The sequence below is a fragment of the Marmota monax genome, unplaced genomic scaffold, assembly GCF_021218885.2.
Source record: "Marmota monax isolate L192 unplaced genomic scaffold, Marmota_monax_Labrador192_F-V1.1 WCK01_AAM20220418_F8-fsc00005, whole genome shotgun sequence".
In the NCBI taxonomy this organism is placed as follows: Eukaryota; Metazoa; Chordata; class Mammalia; order Rodentia; family Sciuridae; genus Marmota; species Marmota monax.
In genome coordinates this window covers 6,166,051-6,190,696 of record NW_026692254.1, presented here as the reverse complement: position 1 = coordinate 6,190,696, position 24,646 = coordinate 6,166,051, and the positions used below count along the sequence as shown (strand labels likewise).

General features: G+C 35.9%; 1 protein-coding gene and 1 non-coding gene across 10 annotated transcripts in view; both read left to right on the top strand.

Moving 5' to 3' along the window:
• Positions 1-24,646, top strand: part of Ralgapa2 (Ral GTPase activating protein catalytic subunit alpha 2) — a 334,911-nt gene that overhangs the window by 186,844 nt on the left and 123,421 nt on the right. For all 9 annotated transcript variants that reach the window (XR_009226010.1, XR_009226009.1, XR_009226008.1 and 6 more), the window contains 8 exons: positions 1,721-1,849; positions 8,338-8,466; positions 9,290-9,348; positions 12,296-12,404; positions 17,609-17,719; positions 19,055-19,123; positions 19,422-19,559; positions 20,661-20,844. Coding sequence is in view for 6 of the 9 variants with exons in the window: in XM_046435038.1 (XP_046290994.1) it covers positions 1,721-1,849; positions 8,338-8,466; positions 9,290-9,348; positions 12,296-12,404; positions 17,609-17,719; positions 19,055-19,123; positions 19,422-19,559; positions 20,661-20,844 (928 nt within the window). In the remaining 3 variants the exon portion in view is untranslated. The remainder of the gene's footprint in view (positions 1-1,720; positions 1,850-8,337; positions 8,467-9,289; positions 9,349-12,295; positions 12,405-17,608; positions 17,720-19,054; positions 19,124-19,421; positions 19,560-20,660; positions 20,845-24,646) is intronic.
• On the top strand, positions 5,109-5,181 carry Trnaa-agc (transfer RNA alanine (anticodon AGC)). Its single transcript has one exon. It is a non-coding gene; the product is annotated as a tRNA-Ala (tRNA).

Below are 24,646 nucleotides of genomic sequence, written 5' to 3'. Positions count from 1 at the left end.
CTGGTCCCCTTAGAATGTTTGCCTTTGCTGATAGGAACCCTAAAGTGTGTCACAGGGCGTGATTAAAGCAGGTTAAACATTAACTAAGAAGAAGCATGGTTCAGACTTTTCTTCCCTTCCTTCCTTCCTTCCTCTTATCTACCTATCTGTATATTTGTTTATTTTTAGCACAGGAAAAACTCTGCCAAAATGCCAAAACTTTAAATTAGCATTTGATAAACTGTTTACCATTTGTAAGCTTTAACAGATAAAACATTGTGCAGTCATGTTGATGATACAAATAGTATGATTTATAAAAATTAAATGAGGCTACTATGTAAGGAAAAATGTTTTGTGAACACATATAAATGCTGTTTCAAGAAGGTAAGTTGTCAAATGAGGTTATTTGTATTATGAGGGATTTAAGTTAATGTATTAGGATTTGGCATGTTGTTACTACTGTGCTCTAATACAATTAAATCAGAATTATTTTAAAGGATTTTTCCAATGGCCATGCTAAAAACTCAGAAACTGGAGACTTTTTAATTTTGCTTTTTAATCATATATTGGAACTAACTATAGATTATATAACTATTAGTCAATGCCTATAGTACTTTGGTTGTTTGATTAATGTTCCTGGCCAAAAACTGCATAGATGAAGTTTATGGTTTTCTAACTTACCCTCTTATATACAGACTTGTACAGATGGCTTCAGAGGTATGGCCTAGCTATAATGGCATGAGTGCTGTCCAATGGTGGATCTCTGATTTGTCACAGACAGGACTGAGGTGACTGCCTCAGAATAGAGTTGGAAGTTGGGGAGTTGGGGTGGCTAGCCACCAATAACAGCCATTGAGACACAGGACACAAGGCTTCTGGGGCATACAATGCTCTTAATACAGAAGGTTTCTGCTGCACTGCGTACTGTGCCTTGCAATCACACATTTCCTCACAGCTACACTGACTCTCTGACCTTAGTACATCAGTGATCACAGCATTACCTGGGCACTCTATACATTTCTGTTTGTTGGGGTATAAAATTACCTGGAAAGTGAAAATTTCCCTTAATATAAACAGCATGCTTTAACTTTTAAATATTGAAGGCTAAAAGCAGAACATAATTTTCTTTAGTGATAGGATTTATATATTATATATCTCAACACTCCTGAAACTTGTCCAAGGAGTCACCTTTAGGTGGAATATAGAAGAACTGTCTTGTCCCATTTCCACTGTTTAGATTTTGGATGATCTTACAGTTTGGTGTCTTCATTCTCTTACCTGTAAAATAAGTTCAGTTACCATTGTAGTATCTCATTTCTTGGTACCCCACCACTGAAAAATTTCTGTCATCCACATTCTTTTAGATTAATATGCAAAGGTCATATTTACAGACAAACTTCTTTGGAATTTTATTCTTAAAAATTACATTTGTGGGGCTGGGGATATAGCTCAGGTGGTAGAGTGCTAGTCTTGTATGCATAAGGTTCAATCCCCAGCACCAAAAAAAAAAAAATACAGTGTGATAGCTGGGCTTGGTGGTGCATGCCTGTTATCCCAGCAACTTGGGAGGCTGAGACAAGATGATCACAAATTTGAGGCCAGCCTCGCAACTTATTGGTACATTGTTTCAAATGAAAGATACATAGGGTTCAGGGATGTAGTTCAGTGGTAGAGTGCCCCTGGGTTCAATCCCCAGTAATGCAAATAATAATAAATAGTGTTTTCTTATCTTCCCTTTTAGGACATTTTAAATACCATTATAAGGCACTGTCCACCGCGCTTTTTCTCCCTGGGTTTGCCTGGATTCTCAATGCTGGTGGGAGACTTTATCATGGCTGCAGCAAGGGTCCTTAGTACAGACATGTTGGCGGTGAGTATGACAATGCTTAGCATCCAGGCTCCCAGGAGGCTTCTCAATCGCTAACAAGGTTCAGATTTCTCCACTTGTAACAGGTGTTGACTCATTAGTGCAATGTGAAACTGGGCTCTCAGGGTAGATACCCTGGCAGCTGATGTGTGAAATTGTAGGATAAGATGACACACTGGTATTGGAAAGGCGTTTCATCAAAAGGCCAAAGTGTGAGAAATCATATCCTCACTAATATTTCAGCACATTTACACAGTCAGAATCAGAATTTTTCTCTTAGAATCTTATTAGCATTTTCTGATAAATGCTGGTACAGACATAACTGTCCAAAGTAAAGAGAAAATTGTAAGTGTACATTAACAGTACAGTGTTGTTGTTTTTTAGTTAGGTCTTCATTATTATTATTCTCATAGAAACAAAAATTTTTGTGTGTGGTCTTAAATTAAGAGTAAACCTAGGGCCTCATGCATGCTAAACTTGTACTCTACCATATCCTCAGCCCTAGAAATATTTTCTTAAAATATTATAGTACTAAATTTTTTTACCAGAAAGAAATATCTATTTTCTTATTATTGTACCAGAAAACTCTAGCAGAATTCTTATACTAAAAAATTAGAATCAAGGGGCTGTGGCTGTGGCTCAGTGGCACACTTTCCTGGCATGTGAGAGGCACTGGATTTGATTCTTGGCACCACATATAAATAAATAAAATTGAGGTCTATCAACAACTAAAAATTATTTTTTTAAAAATTGGAATCAAATAGACTAAATGAGCATTAAAGGCTACAAAAAGAATTTATTTTCAGTCTTTACATTTACTGCCACTATGTAGGCAGCATCTTAATTCCTTTGGAGAATACTCTTACACATTTGAATTTAAAGGACCTTTCCCATTTATATTGTGTGCAATTATTATCTGTTCAGAGTCATTTTCCCCTTCAAATGGTGTAAATAAAATAAACTTTACTATTTGCCAGGGATTTGTATTGAAGTTAGTATGAGTATCCAACACCCTAAATTTTGTTTAACACGTGGGTACCTTTTCACTCTACTTTTTTTTTCTGTGCAGAGTAAATTCAAACTCTGAGCCCCAGGTTTTAAATTAATTTTATTTAATACTTTGTATGGCTGATAGTTCATGCTGGTATTTTTGTAGGTTTTTTCTTATAAAGATAAGTGAAACAGCAAAGAAAAGCAAAAAGAGACAAGAGCAAAAGAAAAGAATTAGGGAAGGGAAACCAGAGAAAATGTTCAATTTATTCAATCAAAGTTGTTTTTGTGAATAATATGGCTTTCCCATTTGTCCTCTGTACAACTATTATCTATTCAGAGTCATACTTCCCTATTTCAAAAGATTATCCCAGAATATTTTAGGATAATCTCAAAGAACTTTCAAGCCTATTTTTAATGACTTGAAACAATGTTGAAAAAATTTATAGGATACAAGGAGGAAAATCATACTACTTTGTTGAAATTTTTTTAATTCATTCATTTATTTATTTATTTTTGCATTACAATTCTTAACATACCATTATACCATAATTTATCATGTCTCTGATTATATATAAGGTTTGTTGACACCAAATTCACATCTTCATACATGTATTTTGTATAATGATGAGAGTCTCATGATCCATGCTATTCCCCTTCTCCCTCCTTTGCCCTCCTACCCCTATTCCCTATCTAGAGGTAATCTTCCTCCCTTGCTCTCCCTCCCAATCCCATTTTGAGTCACCCTCCTTATATCAGAGAAGACATTCGGCATTTGTTTTTTGGGGATTGGCTAACTTCACTTAGCGTAATCTTCTCTAATGCCATCCATTTCCCTGCAAATGCCATGATCTTATTATTTTTTATTGCTGAGTAATATTCCATTGTGTATAAATGCCACATTTTTTAATCCATTCATCCACTGAAGGACATCTAGGTTGGCTCCACAGTTTAGCTATTGTGAATTGTCCTTAAACTATACTTCAGAGCAATAGTAACAAAAACAGCATGGTACTGGCACCAAAACAGGCTAGTAGACCAATGGTACAGAATAGAGGACACAGAGACTAACCCACAAAATTATAATTACATTATATTAGACAAAGGTGCCAAAGTGTGAATGGAGAAAGAATAACATCTTCAACAAATGGTGCTGGGAAAACTGGAAATCCGTATGCAACAAAATGAAATTGAATCCCTAACTCTCACCATGCACAAAAGTTAACTCAAAATGGATCAAGGATCTAGGGATTAAACCAGAGACTCTGCGTCTAATAGAAGAAAAAGTAGGCCCTAATTTCCATCACTTGGGTCTAGGCCCTAACTTCCTTAATAAGATGTCTGTAGCACAAGAATTAAAACTAAGAATCAACAAATGGAATGGATTCAAACTAAAAAGTTTTTTCTCAGCAAAAGAAATAATATGTGAGGTGAATAGGGAGCATACATCCTGGGAACAAATTTTTACCCCTCACACATCAGATAGAGCTCTAATCTCTAGGGTAAAGAGTTTCACGAGATAAGCACCCAAAAAACAAATAATCCAATAAATAAATGGACCAAAGACCTGAACAGACACTTCTCAGAAGAGGATATACAGTCAATCAACAAATATTCAAAAAAATGCTCATTATCTCTAGCAATCAGAGAAATACAAATTAAAACTACTCTAAGATACCACCTCACTCCAGTAAGAGTGGCAGCCATTATGAAGACAAACAACAAGTGCTGGCGAGGATGTGGGAAAAAAGGCACACTCATACATTGCTGGTGGGACTGCAAATTGGTGCAGCCAATTTGGAAAGCAGTATGGAGATTCCTTGGAAAACTGGGAATGGAACCACCATTTGACTCAGCTATTCCTCTTCTCGGACTATACCGAAAGGACCTACTTTGTTGAAATTTTTATTATTTGATAGGAGAGTGTTCTACAGTGCTAGAACCCTTCATAGAGATAGTATCACACAATGGGGTCGTTCTCTGTGAAAATGTATCTTTTAGCCAGATGAGCTTTTTAAAATAGCCTTCCAGACAAACATTTGGCTAACAGGTATATGAAAGAAATATTTAGCATGACTAACTTTCAGGGAAATGCAATTTAAAAACACTGTTAGAAATGAGATGGGCATTATTACCCCTGTGTATGGGTATAATGGCACAAATGGTGTGACTCTACATCATGTACAACCAGAGAAATGAAAAGTTGTACTCCATTTATGTAAAAAAATGAAATTAAATTAATTTTTTTAAAAAAAAAACACTTTTAGGGGACTGGGGTTGTGGCTCAGTGGTAGAGCGCTCGCCTAGCAAGTGCGAGGCCCTGAGTTCGATTCTCAGCACCACATAAAAATAAATAAAGATATTGTGTCCGACCACAACTAAAAAATAAATATTAAAAAAAAAACACTGGTAGAATGGCTATTGTCAAAAAGACAAACAAGCTGTTGGTGAGGATGTGGAAGAAAGGGAACTTTTGTACACTGTTAGTGGGAACATAAATGACCACAGCCGTTATGGAAAATAGTAGTAAAGTTTCTCAACTACTTAAATATAGAACTATGATCTAGAAATTCTACTTCTGAGCATATATCCAAAGGAAATGAAACTAGTATTTCAAAGGGATATCTGCATTCTCATGTTCATTGCAGCATTATTCACAAATGGCCAAATTATGGAAACGACTTAAGTGTATCATTGGATGAATGGGTGAAGTGTGTGTGTGTGTGTGTGTGTGTATTTCAGTACATTTACACAGTCTGAATCAGAATTTATATATATATATATATATATATATATATATATATATGCTATTCAGCATTTAAAAAGAAGGAAATCTTATCATTTTCAACAACATGGAGGAATTTGGAAGCCACTCTGCTAAGTAAGCTAGTCACAGAAAGACAAACATTATACTGCATAATCTCAACTTACATTTGAAATCTAAAAAAGTAAAATTCACAGAGCAAAGGATACAATTGTGGTTGTCAGGTCCTGAGGAATGTCATAGGAGGTGTGTTGATAGTTAAAGGGTATAAAGTTTTAGTTATGCAGAATGAATAAGTTCTTGAGGCCTAATAGGCAGCATGGTGTCTATATTGTAATGTTAACAATATATTGTTAATGATACTATATTGTAAACTTTTAAATTTTTCAAGAGAGTTGATCTTATATTCCCACCACAAAAAAATTACAGCTATATGAGGTAGTGAATATATTAATTAGCTTGATTATGGTCATTGTTTTACAATGTATATGTGTATCAAAACATGTTGTACACCTTAAATATATACAATTATTATCTTTCAAAGCTGGAGAAAAAGAATCAACAAAGAATAAATAACTAGCCTTCAAAAATGTTTTTAAAAAACAGAATGAGAATGCAAATGAGTAGTTTTATGTAAAGGAACAGCAACTCTGAATTACTTTGTCATTTAAACTCAAGGTTTAATATTATAGGTGATCTGGTGAAAGGTATTTGGATGGAGTGTACCTTCTCAGTGAAAATTTTCAGTTTACACAAGTTAATTATAAGTGTGAAATACCTTTGCTGTAGAGATCTGCCCAACAGAGGCAGTAGGAGAGAGAGAAAGAGAGACAGAAATGCACACACAGGTCATCAAAAACTGTGTAGAAGTTTGTGCACAGCAACATTGTTTGTAACAGCCAAAAACCTAAAGCCAATCCAAATGTTCATCAACAATAGAACAAATAAATTACAGTGTGTGAGTAACATGGAATATTATATATACAATAATGCCACAACAAGGGTCAGTTGCATAGCATAATACTGGGGAAAAGAAGTCAGACACAGAAGAATATATAATCTAATTTTATTATTAAAAGTTCAAAAAGTAGACGAAACTAATCTGTGATGTTATGGAGAATAGGAGTTACTTTGGAAAGAGAATGGAGGTGGGGCACAGAGAGGACTTCTGTGGGATACTGATAATGTTCTTTCTATTTTGTCTCCCCACTTCCAAGGCTGTGACTCCTGACATCATTCTCCCGCCCCCTTACACACTCTCAGAGTTAGCTTTCATTTAGTTCTTCTGAACAGAAAAGGTTCCCATATTGGCTTTCAAACTTTTCTTCTAAACTCAAAATAAGCCTTTCAGAATATCTTCAGAACACTAAACCCCAAGATGCTTGGGGGGCAGTGGGGAGAAAGGGACAGGTTTATGGTCAGATAATTCTGTGGAATATACATCCTTACTTGAAAATCAGTGTACATTAACATGTTAAAGGCTCTTGTTTAACTGTATGTAGCCAAATATTTCTGCATGTTCTTTTTCCTTGAAGTCTTTGATTTTTCCTGTTTAAATTTCATGTGCCCCTGCTGGAGCACACTTTGAGGATCACTGCCTCTGACCCTTTCACCATCTGTCTCGTGTACACTTGCCTCTGGATGCTACATGGATGCATCAAATTCATTCCCCCAACCACAGCCCAATTTACTTTAGAACCTCTTCTTTCTCCTACCTGCTGCCTATAAGTGTCACCACAGTACCTTGTCATTTTAACCCTGAGCACAGAAGTGACTTTACGTGCTTCCTTCAGGCTCCATATGAAATCAGGTCTCAAGCCATAGGGAGCAGTCTTCACCTCTCTTTGCACCCACTCTGCTGCTTCCCTCACTGCTGACCTTTTTCACCAGGTTGATTGCACTGGTTTCAGACCTCTAATTCAGGTTCCACTCTTACTCCTAAAGTCCTACTTTACATCCTTGAGCACACTGAGCTTCTGGAACAGAAGCATGTTTTCCCTTCCTCTCACTGCCAGAATTAGAACTGGTTGTCCTTTCTCCATTTGCTGTAGTAAAAGCTTATATTCTGAAGCAGGGGGCACTGTGAATGGAACCCTTTATTCTTGGCTAATGACAGCTGCTAGTTAGTGTTGATTTAATTGAAATCTAGTAAAATGCCTTCTTCAATATATACGTTCCTCCAATAGTGGACAAATAAGTATCTAGTGCCTTGCTAGATATAGTGTTTTAGTAGTTCACTATATTATTTTACAAAGTAGTTCCTGGAGAACCATAAGAATTTTGGTAGGTAGTATCCTTCCTTTCTTCTCTTAGTTACCTCCAAACTAACTTCCTTAAGAGTTTTCCTTAATTGTTCTTCACAGAAAAAAATAACATTAAGTTGATTTTGTTTACTCTGTTTTGTTATGAACACTAACTCTAAAATAGTATAAAATAATAGTGATTAGTTTTCCTAATTCTGAATGAATCTACAGACCAGTTTTCACAACACTTACATCCAAGTATGGTCATATTTTTTGTTCCTTGGAAATTTGCTTTTGCACTTAGGCAAATCTCTCTTGCTTAAAAATTCACCAGGAAAATAACCAGGCATAGTATGATATTATGTAGTCAAGATAAAATAGTTATTAAGATTAAGGTTTCCTCACAAAATTATGGAGAAGTAAAACATATTATTGCCTCTCCAGAATTTCTAACTTTCAGAAAGAAACATATGTGTTTCATTCCTTGTGTGCAGGCACCTCGTGCAGAAGCTCTCACCATCCTGGGTTCCCTGGTGTGCTTTCCAAATACCTACCAGGAGATCCCTTTACTACCGTCAGTGCCGGAAGTGAATGAGGTCATTACAGGAACTGAAGATGTCAAGGTACGCAGAGTCTTTGATTTAACCTCAAGTTTAGCATATTGTAGTTTAGCTATATGATTATATCTTCTGTTCTTATATACTATCTACTTATTTCCTGAAATTTTGTCGAATCTTTTAAATGCTTCAGTAGTTATTTTCAGAAGTCTGTTTTAGGAGCTATAAATGTATCACATTCAGAGCATATTGCCATTAGACCTAATAGTTTATATTCCTTGGGTATTTTTTTATTAGATCTGTTTATTGTGCCTAGGGATCATAATTATGTAATGAATCATCCTTTGTAGTAATTTTATTAGATTAGTTATGCTGCATTAGTATATCAAATGAATTTATAAAGAATAATTGAAATAAGCTAAATACTCAATCCCATTGTTGACCTGATTAAATACTACTAATAATTTGAAATTTCAGATCATTTCTTAGAGAATAAAAGTAAGCATTTGTTCTCTCCTCAACTAGCTTTTGAGGCAAAAAGTAAAAAAAAAAAAGAAAAAAGAAAAATCCCCTGCATTAATCAATCAATCTATAATACATAATTACAATATATAATTCAATATACAGTGTGTAATCCAATTAAAGTAAAAGAAAATGGAGATTTTCCTATCTGGAGGTCTCATTGCTTTGTGAGGCTTTCATTGGATATCTAGAAACACTCCCTGAAAAGACAAGCCCAATGTTCCTCCCTCCCCAGGCTCTCCTGAAGGAAAAGTTTCCTCAGCTCCCTGGTCCTTCAGTAGCTCCTGGTTGCCTGGAACATGATCAGAACATGTGGGAAACCAACCATGACACAAAGTTTTTATTTTACTTAATTTTGTGTTTTTAGCATTACCTCATAAATATTTTACTGAAGAATGCCACAGAAGAACCAAATGAATGTGCAAGGTAAATGTTGAACAAGAGGTAAACTATTTTAGAATTTTAAGATACACTTTTATGTGTAAACAGTTAAGGTTAAAAAAACACGTTCTCTCACATTTGTTTTACACACATTAAAGTGCAGTAAGAATCATGTCAGGAAAAATTTTGCTTGATTATTTAAGAAGTTGTCATTACTAAGTGAAAATAGTAAGATATACACTCTCTTGTCTAAGAAAAAGTACGATTACAAATATATATATGTTTTCCATAAGAAGGAAAATGGAAGGATAAACAGTTTATTCAAATGATGTATGTATAGGGTAGTGATTTTCAACTGCTGCTGATTTTGTGCCCCAAAAGACATTTGGCAGTTCTGGAAACATTTTGGTTGCTTCTGCCAGGCATCTGAAGCTGCTAACAGTTTGTGACCATCTAGATGCTTCTATATCCAAATTCTATACATTTTAATATGTAATATTTTTTATTTGAACTTTTTTTCTATTTTCCATTATAATTTCTTTATTGATTCATAAGTTTTTAGATGTATTTTTCTTAATTCCCAAGCATATAGTTATTTCTGTTTATCTTTTTACTACTGATGTCTTTTGCATTTGGGATCAAAAATCTCTTTGTCTTTAAAATTGCTGAAACTTGTTCTGTGACCCACTATATAATCAGTTTTTTCATATGTTTTATATATTGTTGAAAAGAATGTATACATTGTTCTCTGTTGAACATAGTGTTCTAGGTGTTTCCATTATATTAATTATTTTAAAACAAGTGCTTCATATATTCTGTATCCTTTCTAAGTTTTTTCATCAACTTGATCATTTACTGAAAGAGATACATTAAATTTTTCTATTATGATCACATTTGTTTGTTTTTCCTTGTATTTCTGTCACATTTGCTTTATATATTTTGAGTTTGTTATTAATTGCATACAAGTTTATAGTTTCCCTTTTCCTATAGTGAATCAAATCTCATACTTATATAGTAATCCTATTTATTTCTAAGGATGATTTTTTTTATATTAAAGACTACTTTATCTGATATTTACAACTATTTTATACTTTCTGTTCTTTTAAATTTTTCTGTATGAATTTTTCTCTTTCAGATACCTTTGTTCAAACTATATATATCTGGGTCTTATAAATTTACCTGTCTGATCTTTATCTTTTAACTGAAACTGTGGTTTGTTTCTATTCTTCATAATTACTGATCTGTTGGATGTATTGTCATCTTATTTAATACTTTGTTTTAGTTGAGCTTTCTCAATATTTCTTTCATTTCCTCTTTCTTGCTGTCATTTCCTGCCTCCTGTTTTTTTTTTCTTTTCTTGATTTTTTTCTCACCATCTACTTAGTATCTCTATCTTAAAGAAACCATAAACGCTTTTTTTTAGTTATTTTAGAGATTATCATATAAGTTTCAAGGATACGTACCAGTTCTGAAGTTAGTTTCTCTTTACTCTCTTCCTGTACAATACCTGCTCCTTAGAACTTAATTTCCTGATTTAGCCCCTACTTCATTGCCACTGCTCCTTTCCTATCTCCTGTGTTGACCTTTCCTTCTCTACCTAATCTCTGAATATTAGAGTGAATCAGTGTTTAGGACTGGGCCTGTTTTTTCTCCATGACTTCCTGGGTGCTAATGAGTCTTTGTATACTATTCTAACCAACCTTCAAATGCCATCTACTTGCTGACGATCCTAATTTATTTACCTGGATCTTTAGTAAACCCCTTATATACTTAGACTTACATATTAAACTGCTTACTTGACATCTCAATTTGAATGTTTTAACATATCCAAACTTAATGCAACCATAACTGAATCCTTTAGTCTGCCTTCCGAAACCTCTGCCTCCCCTACAAGCCTGACTGCCCCTTAGATATCATTTCAATAAATGGCACCACCATCTACCCAGGTTTTAAACCCAGAAATTTGTAAGAAATCTTTAATTTCTCATTTTTCCCACACCTACCATATTTACACCATCAACAAGTCTTGGCAATTCCTTTTTCTCCCCTTTTTTCTTTAGCATAGAAAGCCAAATTTCTGTAGAGTTAAAAAATAGACAAAAAAACAAATTTTGAATTTTTTCTGTGATATAAGAAGGCTGATTCATAGTGGGAGAGGGAGAGGGAGCATGGGAGGAATAGACGAACTCTAGATGGGGCAGAGGGGTTGGAGGAGAAGGGAAGGCCTGGCATGAGGTTAGAAATGATGGTGGAATATTATGGTCATTATTATCCAAAGTACATGTTTGAAGACATGAATTGGTGTAAATATACTTTGTATACAACCAGAGATATAAAAATTGTGCTTTATATGTGTAATAAGAATTGTAATGCATTCTTCTGTCATATATAAATAAAATAAATAAATAAATAATTGAGAAACACACCCCCCCCCAATAAATAGAATCAAAATGTGTATGGTATGATCCTGTTTTCCTGGCAGAATATCTTGTTCTAGCACAGTGTTTTAAAAAAAAGTAAAATTAATTTTGAAAGTTGCATTAAAATACTTTAAAGTAAAATACAGGGTTTTTCTTATGTAAGCAGTAGGCATTGTACATATTATTATAAGGAAGACAATTGTAAACTCAGTTTTCAATAATTTACTAAGATTTGTGTTTTTTACTTTTGCTCCAAACTTTATCAAAATAATAAAATGTAATAAATTAGTTTTAATAAAAATAAGTGATACATGAGCTGCGACAATTAACAGAAAACATGCCACTCACTTCATAAAATATTTAAATACTAATCATTATCAATGTTTCTATTTTTCCTGAAAATTGATCTGTTTGAAGTTCCCTATCTACTCTCTCAAGAAGACGTTCTGTTAATGTATTTTTTGATTTTTGCTGCCTTGAATAAACAGATTTAAAATATTTCTCTTTTGAAAATATTAAGGAAATATATAATTTCATAAGCATTTTTCTTCTTTTCCTTCTTTTTTAAAAAGATGCATCGCCATTTGCTCACTTGGGGTCTGGATCTGTGAAGAGCTTGCACAGTGTACCAGCCATCCTCAGGTGAAAGAAGCCATCAATGTGATAGGTGTAACTTTGAAGGTATTACCAATTCTTGGTATTTATTTCACATTAAACTATCTCCTAAGTATTTTTTATTTTAGTTTAAATCGAAATTGTTTGTTGCCTCTTATGTTAAAAAAAGAGGTGATTCAGAATTCCCTTTTTTGAGAGTCCTGTCAGTATGCTATGAGGTCACCAATGGCTGCTTACCCCATTGGCAGCTACCATCAGTCCACTGATTCATCTCCTGCTGGGCAGGTCCTAGGACAAGGAGGACAGCTGTTGTCTGTTGATGAGGGTGACAAGAAAGTGAGATTTCATGTCCCACACTCTTCAACATGACTGAGAAAGACCCCCACAGCTTCCAGTTTAGAGCACTGAGTGTTAATACATCATTGTGCTGAACTTTCAGTATTTATAGGACATCTTTCTTTGCTTTGTTAATGAGAAGAGTTATCATTTATTGGGCCCTCAAACAAGGTAGGAATAATGATAAACTTTCTAAATGCTTTTATGAGTATTTATGATAGCTCTTTAAGGTAGATGTTATACTCACCAGAGAACATCAAGACCCAGAGAAATTAGGTTTTAAGTCTAAGGTTATTCAGGTAAAAGTGATGGAATCAGCATTGAAAGTAGATCTGTGTGATATTAAAGACATAACTGAACTTTTAATTATGCTGGTAGGTTGCTTCCTAAATGAGAGCTTCAATCCTGTGCTATCATGGTTCTTACTTCAAAATGTTGGTAAGGTTAGCATTGCCATAATTATATTTTCAGAACCAGTGAGCACCTTGTCCTGCCAGACACTGTGCTGAGAGCTTTGTGGTAGTTCTCAGTGGCAAGGTGAATGTCCCCATTTTACCATTGGAAGAATTGAAGTTCAAGAGAGTTAAGGAACTTAGTTAAGTGTATGAGACGCCCTAGCTGAGTCAAAATTAAAGTCATAAACCATCCATCTGATACCTATGTCCAGGCCCTTCTTGCCCACCCTTCTTTGCTGCTTGCCACATGGAGCTATAATAGCAACAGCAATCAATAGCTGATGCTGGAACAGTCATCATCAGACCAGTGATATCCCCTGAGTTCATCATCTAATTGTATTCCCCATCCTTGTCTGGGCATTGGGCCCTCAATGATCTGGACCCCGCTGACCAAACTCAGGGGTTCTTGTTCCCCAAGTGTACCTTTGACACTGCCCCATCACCTTATCCTCCCCTGTCTCTCCTCCACAATTGCTGTGGTGAGTGATGCCAGTTACATCATAGGAGGTAGAAAAATTCTTGCTGTGATTCCTGTGATGAAGAATGGAAAACTATTTAACCACAATACCATATTGTGAGTGTTCTTTCTGGACAGGATGCTGACCACTGGCCTTTGTCACCATACTCATTCCTTAGAACCATCCTGTGAACCACCTGTACTTCACAGATGGGAGAAATGTACTGACTGGGAGTCTGGGGAACTTTCCAGGTCAAACCCAGGATACTCTAGCCATATGTGTGAGGATTTTGTACACCAAATGCAGAACACTTATGATTCCCTAAGCCACAAAGAAATATTTACATGTGATTAGTAACAGAAAGGTCCCATTTCATTTTTTAAATATCTTATTTAAGGTAGATGTTTATCTCAATCTAAGATTTATTTTTCAAATTTTAATTTTACTTAAATTTAGACATATATATTTAATGCAAAGTGTTTCCCCCATTCCTATCCCTTACCTGGAAAAACTGTTTAGAAGTCAATAATGTCATTCATAAATACATATATGAATATATGTATGTATATATGTTTATAGTATAGAAGAGGGAAAGAAATAGATAACAGAGTAAAGGGATAAATGGATCTTCTTCTTTGCATTTCTATGACTTTTCAAAGTTTCTACAGTTCTTCTGTAATTAATAGGAAAAACATAAGGTACCCTAAAAAATGCAATTAAACGTACTGAGTTCTTATTCTGTCAGACAACCATTAAGCACAGTCCTACTGAGTCCTCCACAACTCTGGATAGATGCTCTCTTTTATTTAGGAATAAAAGAGAAGGAGCACAAGGAAGAAAGGAACTGGTTCCAGCTTGATTTAAGCCATTGACTTAAGCATATTGACTTTAAGTCCTGTTCTCTGGGGACACTTCCATCTGATTCCTGTTTAAGGACATAGTATATAAATCTAAGAAGAACTGAGGACTACAAAGGAAAGAGTTACCAGAAAGAACAAAGGAATTGGCAACCACTTTGAGTCAAAGGACTTGAGGGAGTCTCTGAGACTGCCAGGAGGGAGAAAAATGAAGAGGCGACAGTAGCAATGGTTTTGGTTTCCTGCTCCCAGATGGTTTATACTGCAGAGAATACAAGCTCCTAGGACTCCATATAGTTTCCAGCATTGCCTTTCTTATAACTGAGCCCTTCAGAAACAGCCAACAGAGGTGACCCAAGTGTGCTCACAGATGTGGGAGGGGCACAACCAGCCATGAACTGGGGAGGTTTTCCCCAAGGGGTGTTAATGTAAACATGTCTGCAGCCACAATGAGTGGGATCAGCCCAGTTGGGCTACTGTACAAAGAATTTCACTCCTCCACTTGTTTGCATTTGGTGGGGCAGCAGATGAGTGTCTGGTGTGTGGTGGTTCTAGGCTACCAGCACACTCAGAAACTCTGGATGTTCCACCTTGGAGGACTGAACTATAGAAATAGAGAGGCAGGGTTGGGGCTGTAGCTCAGAGGCAGAGCACTTGCCTAGCATGTGTGAGGCACTGGGTTCAATCCTCAGCACCACATAAAAATAAATAAAGGCATTCTGTCCATTTACAGCTACAAAAAATAAAAATAAAGAAATAGAGAGGCATAGGCTAAGGCTCAGGCAAACAGCTCGTCCCTTCCTCCCTGAGCAACCTGCTCTCAGCCCCACCTACTGCTCTTTCCCCTACCTGCTCTCCCAGGCATCATTGACTTTCTCCTTCAACATGGTGTGACCAGGGTACTAGGACAGGGTACTGTGCAGGGCATACAGAACCAGGACAGGTCCCTGCCAGCCCCATGACACTGTCAGTTCTTTAAAGTAGGATCTGCCTGTCCTTTTCATCTTATTCCTTTAATTGTCTGCTTTTAATTCATGTTGGCACATTGTCAGTTTTCCTTTGCTTTGTGATGGATGAGTGAATGAATGACTTGTTTCATCTCCACCATTCCCCACCTCGTTCTTATATGTCAGTACTGCCACCCTTATGGTAGCTTCTACTCTTCCGGAGGTCCTTTCCTACCTTAGTACCTGTGCCCTGATACTCCCCACACAGGAAACCCTGGCTCTCCATCTGCATTCTTCCAGGCACAGCTCAGCTCTTTCCCCCCTCTGTAGTCTTTTTTTCTGCCTGTCGTGTCTCCCCCTCCCTCTGCCCAAAGCCCTTTTGTCTTGCCTGCTACAGGTCTCACCATTTTCTTCTTGTATATTTCTAGCTTCCCGAGTTAAGAGACTTGCCAGCATCCACTCCCTTTTTCCCAGTCCCTCAGCATTTTATCTTCCCTTAAGCTTACCATGCACATCCTTCAGGAAGCCATGCTAGGCATTAGGTATAAAATAGTGACTCATAATATGTAGGAAAATAATCAACATGTCAGATAGGTCCTGACAGCCCTAGTGCCATGAAGGATATATAACAAGGATGAGATGAAGCTGAAGTGCTGGAAGTGGTAGGCTGCCAATCATTTGGATGAGTGTGGTGGCCTCCTGCAGGAGATGACTTTTTTTGCCAGAATCAGAAAGATGAAACAGTGCAAGCTCCACTGGGGTATGGGTGTTCAGGCAAAGCTAGGAGTGGGTACAAAGGCAAGGGCAGAAAAAAGCCAGGGTGTTGGAGAAATGGAAGAAGGCTAGTAGAGATCGGGTCATCTGGGTCTAGATGGCTGTGGAAGGTTATGAAGAGCTATGGGTCTACCTCACACCTCTCAGGTAGTGCCTATCAGTAACTGTTTATTCTGTAGAATTAAAATTAATCATATTTTCCTTACCTTCTTTGTCATCTTGTGTGCTTGTCACTGGGGTACTAAACATTGACCTTTCAGTGTTATTTGTATTGTGCACATGTCAGTTGGTGGCTACTTCATGTGACTTGAGTGAGTTTTTCTAGTCCAGTGACAGATCACTGACAAATTCTTCTGCTCTAGCTAATGAGTAACAGATAGTATTGTAACCCCAGGTTCTGGCTAGGGAGAAAAGGACAGGGTGCCCTTTCATGTTCCCCTAGCATAGTAAAGTAAGGTCTTTCAAATACTGCCTCTTTGACATCTATCTCACAAGAAATGGAAGCATCTAGAAGATGGTGGTGGTAGAGACACACACCAGACTCAGGAGTGGCATTCAAAGTTAATGAGTGTGCCATAACTCAAGAGTTACGTTCTCAGAGTCTCTAATTTTACAGACTATAGTATGTTAAACATATAGGCCAAGTTTCATTTCAAAATACAGAAATTTATTTGATCAATCCCTTTGTCTCTATGTATAAAATGAAGAGAACATCTACTTTACAGAGCTGTCAATGAAGATTTATCAATAAGAGAATGAGTAAAATTCTTGTAAAAGGTTCAGTGGATTCCCTAAGTACATGCATGAAAACATGAATGGTGTGACTTGTACTTTGTGTACAACCAGAGATATGAAAAATTGAGCTCTATATGTGTAATATGAATTGTAATGCATTCTACTGTCATATATAACAAATTAGAATAAATTTTTAAAAGATGAAAAAAAAGTGATGTGAAAAAAACTTTTTGTAAAATCAGAGTAATGGGAGTATTGGGGAGTGAAATTGATGAAATTATGTTTTATGTATGTACAATCATGCTGCAATGAAACTAACTGTTCTGTATAATTAAAATGTACCAATAAAAAAATAAATGCTGAAAACAAAAAGATTCAGCGGATAAGGGACATTCAGCAACATACTCTATTATGTAATTTCCTGTAGTTGGAAAAAAAATGGTTTATGTGAGCTGAAGTTTTTCAGTGTCAAGTGATTAAATGGCAGCTACTTATTTCTATACAAAAATTGTATAAATTGACATAATTAAGCTAAACAAGAGCCAGTTTTAGAATGGTGGTGTGATCATGTATGACTTCTCTATTAATCATAGTTTTCATCAATTTTATGCAAAACAAATATACTGTAATCTGAGAAGAAATTTTATTCTTCCTTAGGGATAATACACCTGTCATGTATTTATTTTGGAATTTTGTTTCCTTTTATAGTTTCCTAACAAAATTGTGGCTCAGGTAGCCTGTGATATTCTTCAGTTGCTGGTTTCCTACTGGGAAAAACTTCAGATGTTTGAAACCTCTCTGCCTCGGAAAATGGCAGAAGTAAGTCCTTTTCCTTGAATGCTAAAACATACACATTTCCTTTTTAGTATATTTGATATCTGATTAATTAGAGACTCTCAAATAATTACTAGAGAACCAACCATTAAATTGCGATGTGGGTCTCATAAGAGCAAGCTGGACTTGTTCTTCTCAGCTATGATTCTAGGCACTACAGAAAGAAGCCAGCAGTGTTCCAGGGCAGACACTGATACTTGGGGAGTTTGAAAGGCAGATACATCCACAACAAAGAGACCTTTTATGGATTGGGTCTTCATTCATCTCAAGTAATTTGGATGGTGCCAACAAGGAGTAAGCAGCTGGTTATGATGCCCTCTGTGCAGGGCGGAGGAGGTGTCTGTTGTGTAAAGCAGGAGTTCCTCCAAGACAAAGCCCTGGACCCTGCTTTCTGTCATAGCATGATTACCCATCTGTGATGAGATTACCACTGTAATACCCTCTTGTTCCATTGGTTGGTGGGATTGGAGAGGAGAAGGATCAGGAAGAATAATTTCAACCATAGCATCCTAAAGTGAGTTCCATCTAAGAATGCTTTGCTTATATCTGAGCAAGTGTCCTCACTCATAGGTACCTGGTGGCAAGTCACATCCATTCCTGCCAATTTTTATAGCTGCACTTTTAAAACATGTTCTGTCTTTACACATCCAGGGGTAACTGTTTGAAGAAATTTGATTTGTCCCCATAAGGGATTGTAGGGTGAGAGAAGAAGTGATGTTGATTTATTTTCTCTCAGCCCTAGACAAATTTCACTGGAAAGATTACTTTGTTCTCCCAGAAACACATCAGAAGTCAAATTTTTTTTTTTTTTTATCTTAAGTGACCTACAGTGAAATAGAGCTTTGGACATAGTAATATAAGATGTAAAATGTAAAGTTGGATTTTAGGGCAACCCTATAGTTTGTCACCTAAACAGGAATACTTTTGTGAATTAAAGGGATGCTATGACAGCAGGACAGCAGGTACAGACTGGGGTAATTATAAGAAATTGAATAGGAACATTTTCATAATTACTCTTAAGTCCTTTTTTATTTCAATATGAAAAGTGAGAGAACTGATGGTAGAAGTTATATGACTGCAATGAGAGGTAGTCCTTTCCCTTGAGCCCCCAATTACACCAGCAACAGATTATGTGGAAACCAGATATGCCCCCATGCCTTCCCATAATTTTCAAGATCATACCACACAACTGACCCTCAGCTTTATATCACCTTCCTCCAGTGAGTTAGCACAAAGCTGGATTTCATTGCAAGGTCACCTTTTAAGATATGGCTTTTAAAACTATTATGCTGGTCTTTTTGGCACTTATCTTTTATGCAGATCCTTGTGGCTACAATTGCTTTCCTATTACCAAGTGCTGAGTACTCTTCAGTGGAAACAGATAAGAAGGTAGGTGGCACATTAGCTAACTTTTCTCTAGAATTTGTTTTTAAATGTAAGACAGAATTATAAATGTAGTATAAATAGTGATAGCCTTTATAATATCTGCATACATTGATTTTAACAGATTATTAACAGATTTTAACAGATGCATTAATTTTTATGAAAACGCTATCTTATATTTACTTATCTACCTAGAATTTGGGTGTCCATTCAATAATTTGTATATAGAAATAATTTTCTTATATATTATTATACATAGTGATGTTTAAAAGACTGCAACATAACATAATATTTCTTCTTCCAGTTTATTGTATCCTTACTCCTCTGCCTCTTGGACTGGTGCATGGCATTGCCAGTGAATACCCTTCTCCATCCTGTGTCCACAGTGGTCCTGGAGGAGCAGCACCCATCCCGGGCCCCCTTGCTGGATTATATCTATAGGGTAAGTCTTCACTTGAGCCTCAAGGCATGGACTATGGACCTACATGTCAGAAAACTACCAAAATGTCTTTTGTGCACTTATTTATCTATGCCCTTTTGAAAAAGGACTCGTGACGAGTTAAAATATTTAAAAAGAATAACTTGAGATCTGAAAGGAGGAAGATAAAGTTTTAGAGAAGTAATGATTACCAAGTTAAAAATTCATGCATTTTTATGACTCTTATCTTTAATTTTAAGTAGGCTATTCTTTGATCAGTATTCCCCAATTTTTATGGAATGTGGTCTCTGGGTACTTAATTTAGAAAAGAATTATTTATATTATAGGAATAATCACAGTGTTCACTTGCCAAAAATCTGTTTATGCAAGGTAGGAAAATGTATAATAGTTACAGTAATCTGGTTGCTTTAAAAAACATTAAAAATAAATTAAAGAAGTTAATCTCGTGAAAAATAAGAATACTTCAAAAATCTTAGTTAAATTTGCTTTTACTAAACTATACTTTAAAAATTGTTCATGGGATCATGAGTCATGCTGATTTAAACTTAAAAACTGTCTTGAATTGGCCAGTAGGCTCTGCTCATTGAGCCCATTCTGCCCTCCACCACAAATAACTTATCCCCCAGCCACCCTTCACCTCCTGATTCATTTTCTTCTACCTGTGTCTCCTTTGGTGGATGGAGGAGGCCTTAGGTATGTGCAATCACTGAGAATGGTGAAATAATCACTTTTTAACTTTTCTTTTGCTTTGAGAATATATTTATTGTCATTGATGTGAAAGAACACATCAGTGTCTTGCTAACAGCAAAAAGATATTTAAGGATGAAAAAGACCCAATTTTTTTAAATATTTTTTTTTTAGCTGTAGTTGGACACAATACCTTTATTTCATTTATTTTTATGTGATGCTGAGGATTGAACCCAGGGCTTTGCACATGCTAGGTGAGCGCTCTACCGCTGAGCCACAACCCCAGCAGGACCCAATGTTTTGAAGTATTCCCAAATAGGAGTCTTAGCTCTTAAGAGCCATGGTGATTGGACATCATGAGTATCAGGGGACAGGAGATGATGACATCCAGGGTGCCATTTCATCTGTTTTCCACAGGTTCTGCACTGCTGTGTTTGTGGCTCAAGCACATACACCCAACAAAGTCACTATACACTGACTCTGGCTGACTTGTCATCCACGGATTATGACCCCTTTCTGCCACTGGCAAACGTGAAGAGCTCTGAGGCAGTTCAGTATCATTCATCAGCAGAACTGGGGAACCTACTGACTGTTGAAGAGGGTGAGTATCGTTCCAAATATATCTTGTGAATAAGAGAAGGAAAGATTGAAGCCTTTTGTCCAGTGCTTGCTGTGTTATTATTACTGTTTTTAACCTGGTTGTTGAAGTTAAAATCCTAGTTTTTAGAGTCCTCTATGGATGGCAAATTCTGCTTTCCCTTTTTGTTTCCCTGGGTTTTTTTTTCCTGTTTGGGGGGGGGGTTTGTTGCTTGTTTGTTTTTTTCTCTCTGCTCCTTCCCCTTCTTAGTTATTCAAACAGCTTTGTGTTATTAAAGATCCATATGTCTCAGACCCATGGAATTCTCAAAAAAGTTTCATTTTGTGTCCTCAAAGAGTTTTGCGTCTGATTGGAGAGACAAGAAAACTCCAGAAAGAATCATTTCAATTTTGGACTAGTGGCACCATGGGAGCTTCCCATTGAGAGGGACCTAAGCTAACCTTGGCAGGATGGGCAGGCTTCGAAAAGAGCTTATAGACTCTTCCAGAGTAGGAGACCCTCATGGAAGGAGATGGGAATTTACTTACCCCTGTTTGAGGATGTCTCTGCTTGTAGCAAAGTCCATTTTAGAGTCTATGAGGATTGTCAGGACTTTCCTCCTTAACCATCCCCCGTCCCAAATGATAAGCACCCAGCTCTAGAATTTGGATTGTTGAGTTGGAAGGTAAGTGTGGCATCTGTATGAGTGATCAAATTACATAGAATCAAACATACAAATGGGTGTATGTAAAACTGGCAAACATTGAATAATATGAGTGGATTAATATCAGTGTCAGTTTCCTGATTGTGATATTATGCTGTGATTATGTAAGATGTTACCACTGAGATGAAGACTATTTGAGATCTCTCTGTATTATTTCTTATAATCATATGGATCATTAGTTGTTACAAAATTAAAAGTTAAAAAATGTGGGTGTGGAGTGCTAGACCATCCAGGGAAGGACCAAGAAAGAAACATGTCTAGGAAGTCATGGGAAGAAAGCAGGTGGCACTGAGGAAAGTCAGCAGTGCAGATGCCTCAGAAACTCTTGGAGAAGCTGAGAGCAAAAAAAGGAGCTGATTTATTTCCCAGTGGTGTTTGGCCATGGGTTTTGCCAGAACACTTTGGGCAGAGTGGTTAGTATAGCCAGATAGATCACTCAGAGACTTGAGACAGATCCCTCTTGTGGGGCTGGTGAGAGATGGAGTGCTGTAGGCCATACTTGAGGGCCCATGGTACAGGGATATGATTGTAGGACCATGGAGTCTGAAGTATGAGTCAGGTGAAGATGAAGGGAAAGGTGAGATGAGGATGAAAAAGAGTAGGGCCTTGAAATCTGACAGTTCTGAGTTTTAACTTCATTTGATAGACAAGCAAATGAAAGTTAAGGGATTTTCTCAAGACTGTACAAGTCAGAAATAATGGAGGTGGGATTCGAGTCTAAGACTTAATGATCATTTTCCTGAAATAAATCTTTCACTGAGATTTTTGTCATAGGCTAAAGACTCTTGTTTTGAGTTATTCTAGTTGTGGTAAACTTCTGTTATCCATCTTTTTTTTTTTTTTTTTTTTTTCTGTACCAGGGATTGAACCCAGGGCCTTTTACCACTAAGTCACATCCCGAGCCCTGTTTATGTTTTATTTAGAGACACGGTCTTGCTAAGTTGCTTAGGGCCTCACTAAGTTGCTGAGATTGGCTTTGAACTTGAAATCCTCCTGAGCTGCTGGAATTTACTGGTGTGTGCCACTGTACTCAACTCACCTTCCATTTTCTTAATCATTTAATTATCTTTTCCTGGAATTCCACTGTCTGTTAACTGTAATATCTTCTTGAAATTTTCCCCACAATTATAAATTCAAACCATATTTATATTAAGTAATCAGAATAACTCTTGATCCATTTCTTTTGCTGTTTCCTCTTTTGCAATCCATGTCTTACAAGAAATTAACTTAAAAGTTATTGACATTTATCCCACATGGCTGTCTCTAAAACAGGTTCACTACTCAATATGACTTGTTTCTTGAAAATAGCAAAAGATTAATAGGTTAGTGAAAAAGGAAAAACCTAAAAATGCACTCTGATTTTGATACCATTTTCCTTTCTATGCACAACACTCCTTGACTTGAATATTCATTCTCCAGAAGACTTCAGGATCTTATGCACCTGTTCCCAACATAGTTCTATGGTACTAAAACTAATTGCTCAAACTTCTATGACAAAAGAATTTTTAAAATTTACTAGCAATTTAAGTAAAAAACAAGATGCTTAAAAACAATATTGGCATGCACAAGCACTCTTGCTAAGTGGGTACATCTTGTTAAGAGTGAAGAGGATAAATAAAGGTAGTAGATTTTAGGTTAAATAAAATGTGCTCATTTATTTCATTCATTGTCACAATTTGTCATTCATTACAAAACTATTTGAATTAGATAATGTCTCTGATAAGCAATATTATATTTTTATCTGTTATTTTTTATGATTCTTTCTTAGACTATTATCTAATACTAGGTATATTTACTACTTTAAAAGAAAGATACAAGGAGACATGGTAAAGCTATCAATAGTAGACTTGTTTGCTCAGATTGCTCATCACTTATACCTAATTACTTAAAAGAGAAGGGATTGGAGGGGTTTCAAAAAATGAAATTTAAAGGATAACCTAAAATACTACTCTTATATTTCATCCATAAGTTTAGGAAAATAAAATAAAGATATTTGAACTCTATTTTTTAATAATTTGTGGAAGTCATGAACTTGTTTTTTCATTAACCGTCCAACTTTTTTCTTTGTTTTTCAAAGAACCCATAGGCAGTGCAGTAAGTCATTGTTATTTCATAAAATATTCCCTTTCTTCAGTTTTCAGTATCAGAGCTATTTTAGATTTTTATTGGATGTGTCATTGTGTCATGGTTTATAACCTGATCAGTGTGACTCCAGGTTAATTTCCCATTACAGAATTCAAATACATTCATAGAATACACATTTATATTTACCTTAAATTGAAAGCATAACCTATGTAAGTAAAGGTAGAAGAAAGGTGACTTTCTAATTGTTATTTTCTACCTTGGGCCTTTATCAAATTAGACCTTTATTGGTGAGAGTTTTATGCCCGTTCTGCCATGCAAATATGTATGAAGTAATTTGCATTATGAACTCACCAACTCTTGGCTAGCTTCATGTTTGCTCTTTGGGGCATTAACATTTCTTAGCTTGAGTGTTAAATCTGGGCCTTAAATTTCTTAGTTGTGTGGAAATCATATTCACTTCTCCCAGGGTTTGGGAGAGAAAGTTTAGTTTCAGAGAGAAATGTAGATGACTTCCTTTGCTTCTAAAAAAAAAAAAATGAGTGTTTTGATATGAAAATTTATTTTCCATTATTGAATACATATTTCTTATTCATTATTAAAAAAAAAAAACAAGAAATCCAAGAAAACTCAAGATGATCTTACTCTCCTCAGTCATTACCCAGAATTTCTTAGATTGGGGGATTTGATTTTTTTACCTCCCTTACGTTTCATACATCATAAAACTGATGTATCATAAATAAGTCAATTAGATTTTAATTTCTAAGGGGGAGGGTATGCAGCATTAAAATATTTACATTTACTTAGGTTTGATTAATATTTGTTTTTTTCATATTTCCTAAAACTTCAAGCTCAAGTTATAAACCTTAGTTTATTTAAATATCTAGATTTTTTTTTCGGTTAAAATTAGCGGTTTCATTTTCACTTGTTCTTAGATTAAAGCATATTGCTTTCATAAATTTGACAGATTGAAATTTCCATAATTACTTTTAAGTTTAAATCATTTCAATTCATGTAGAT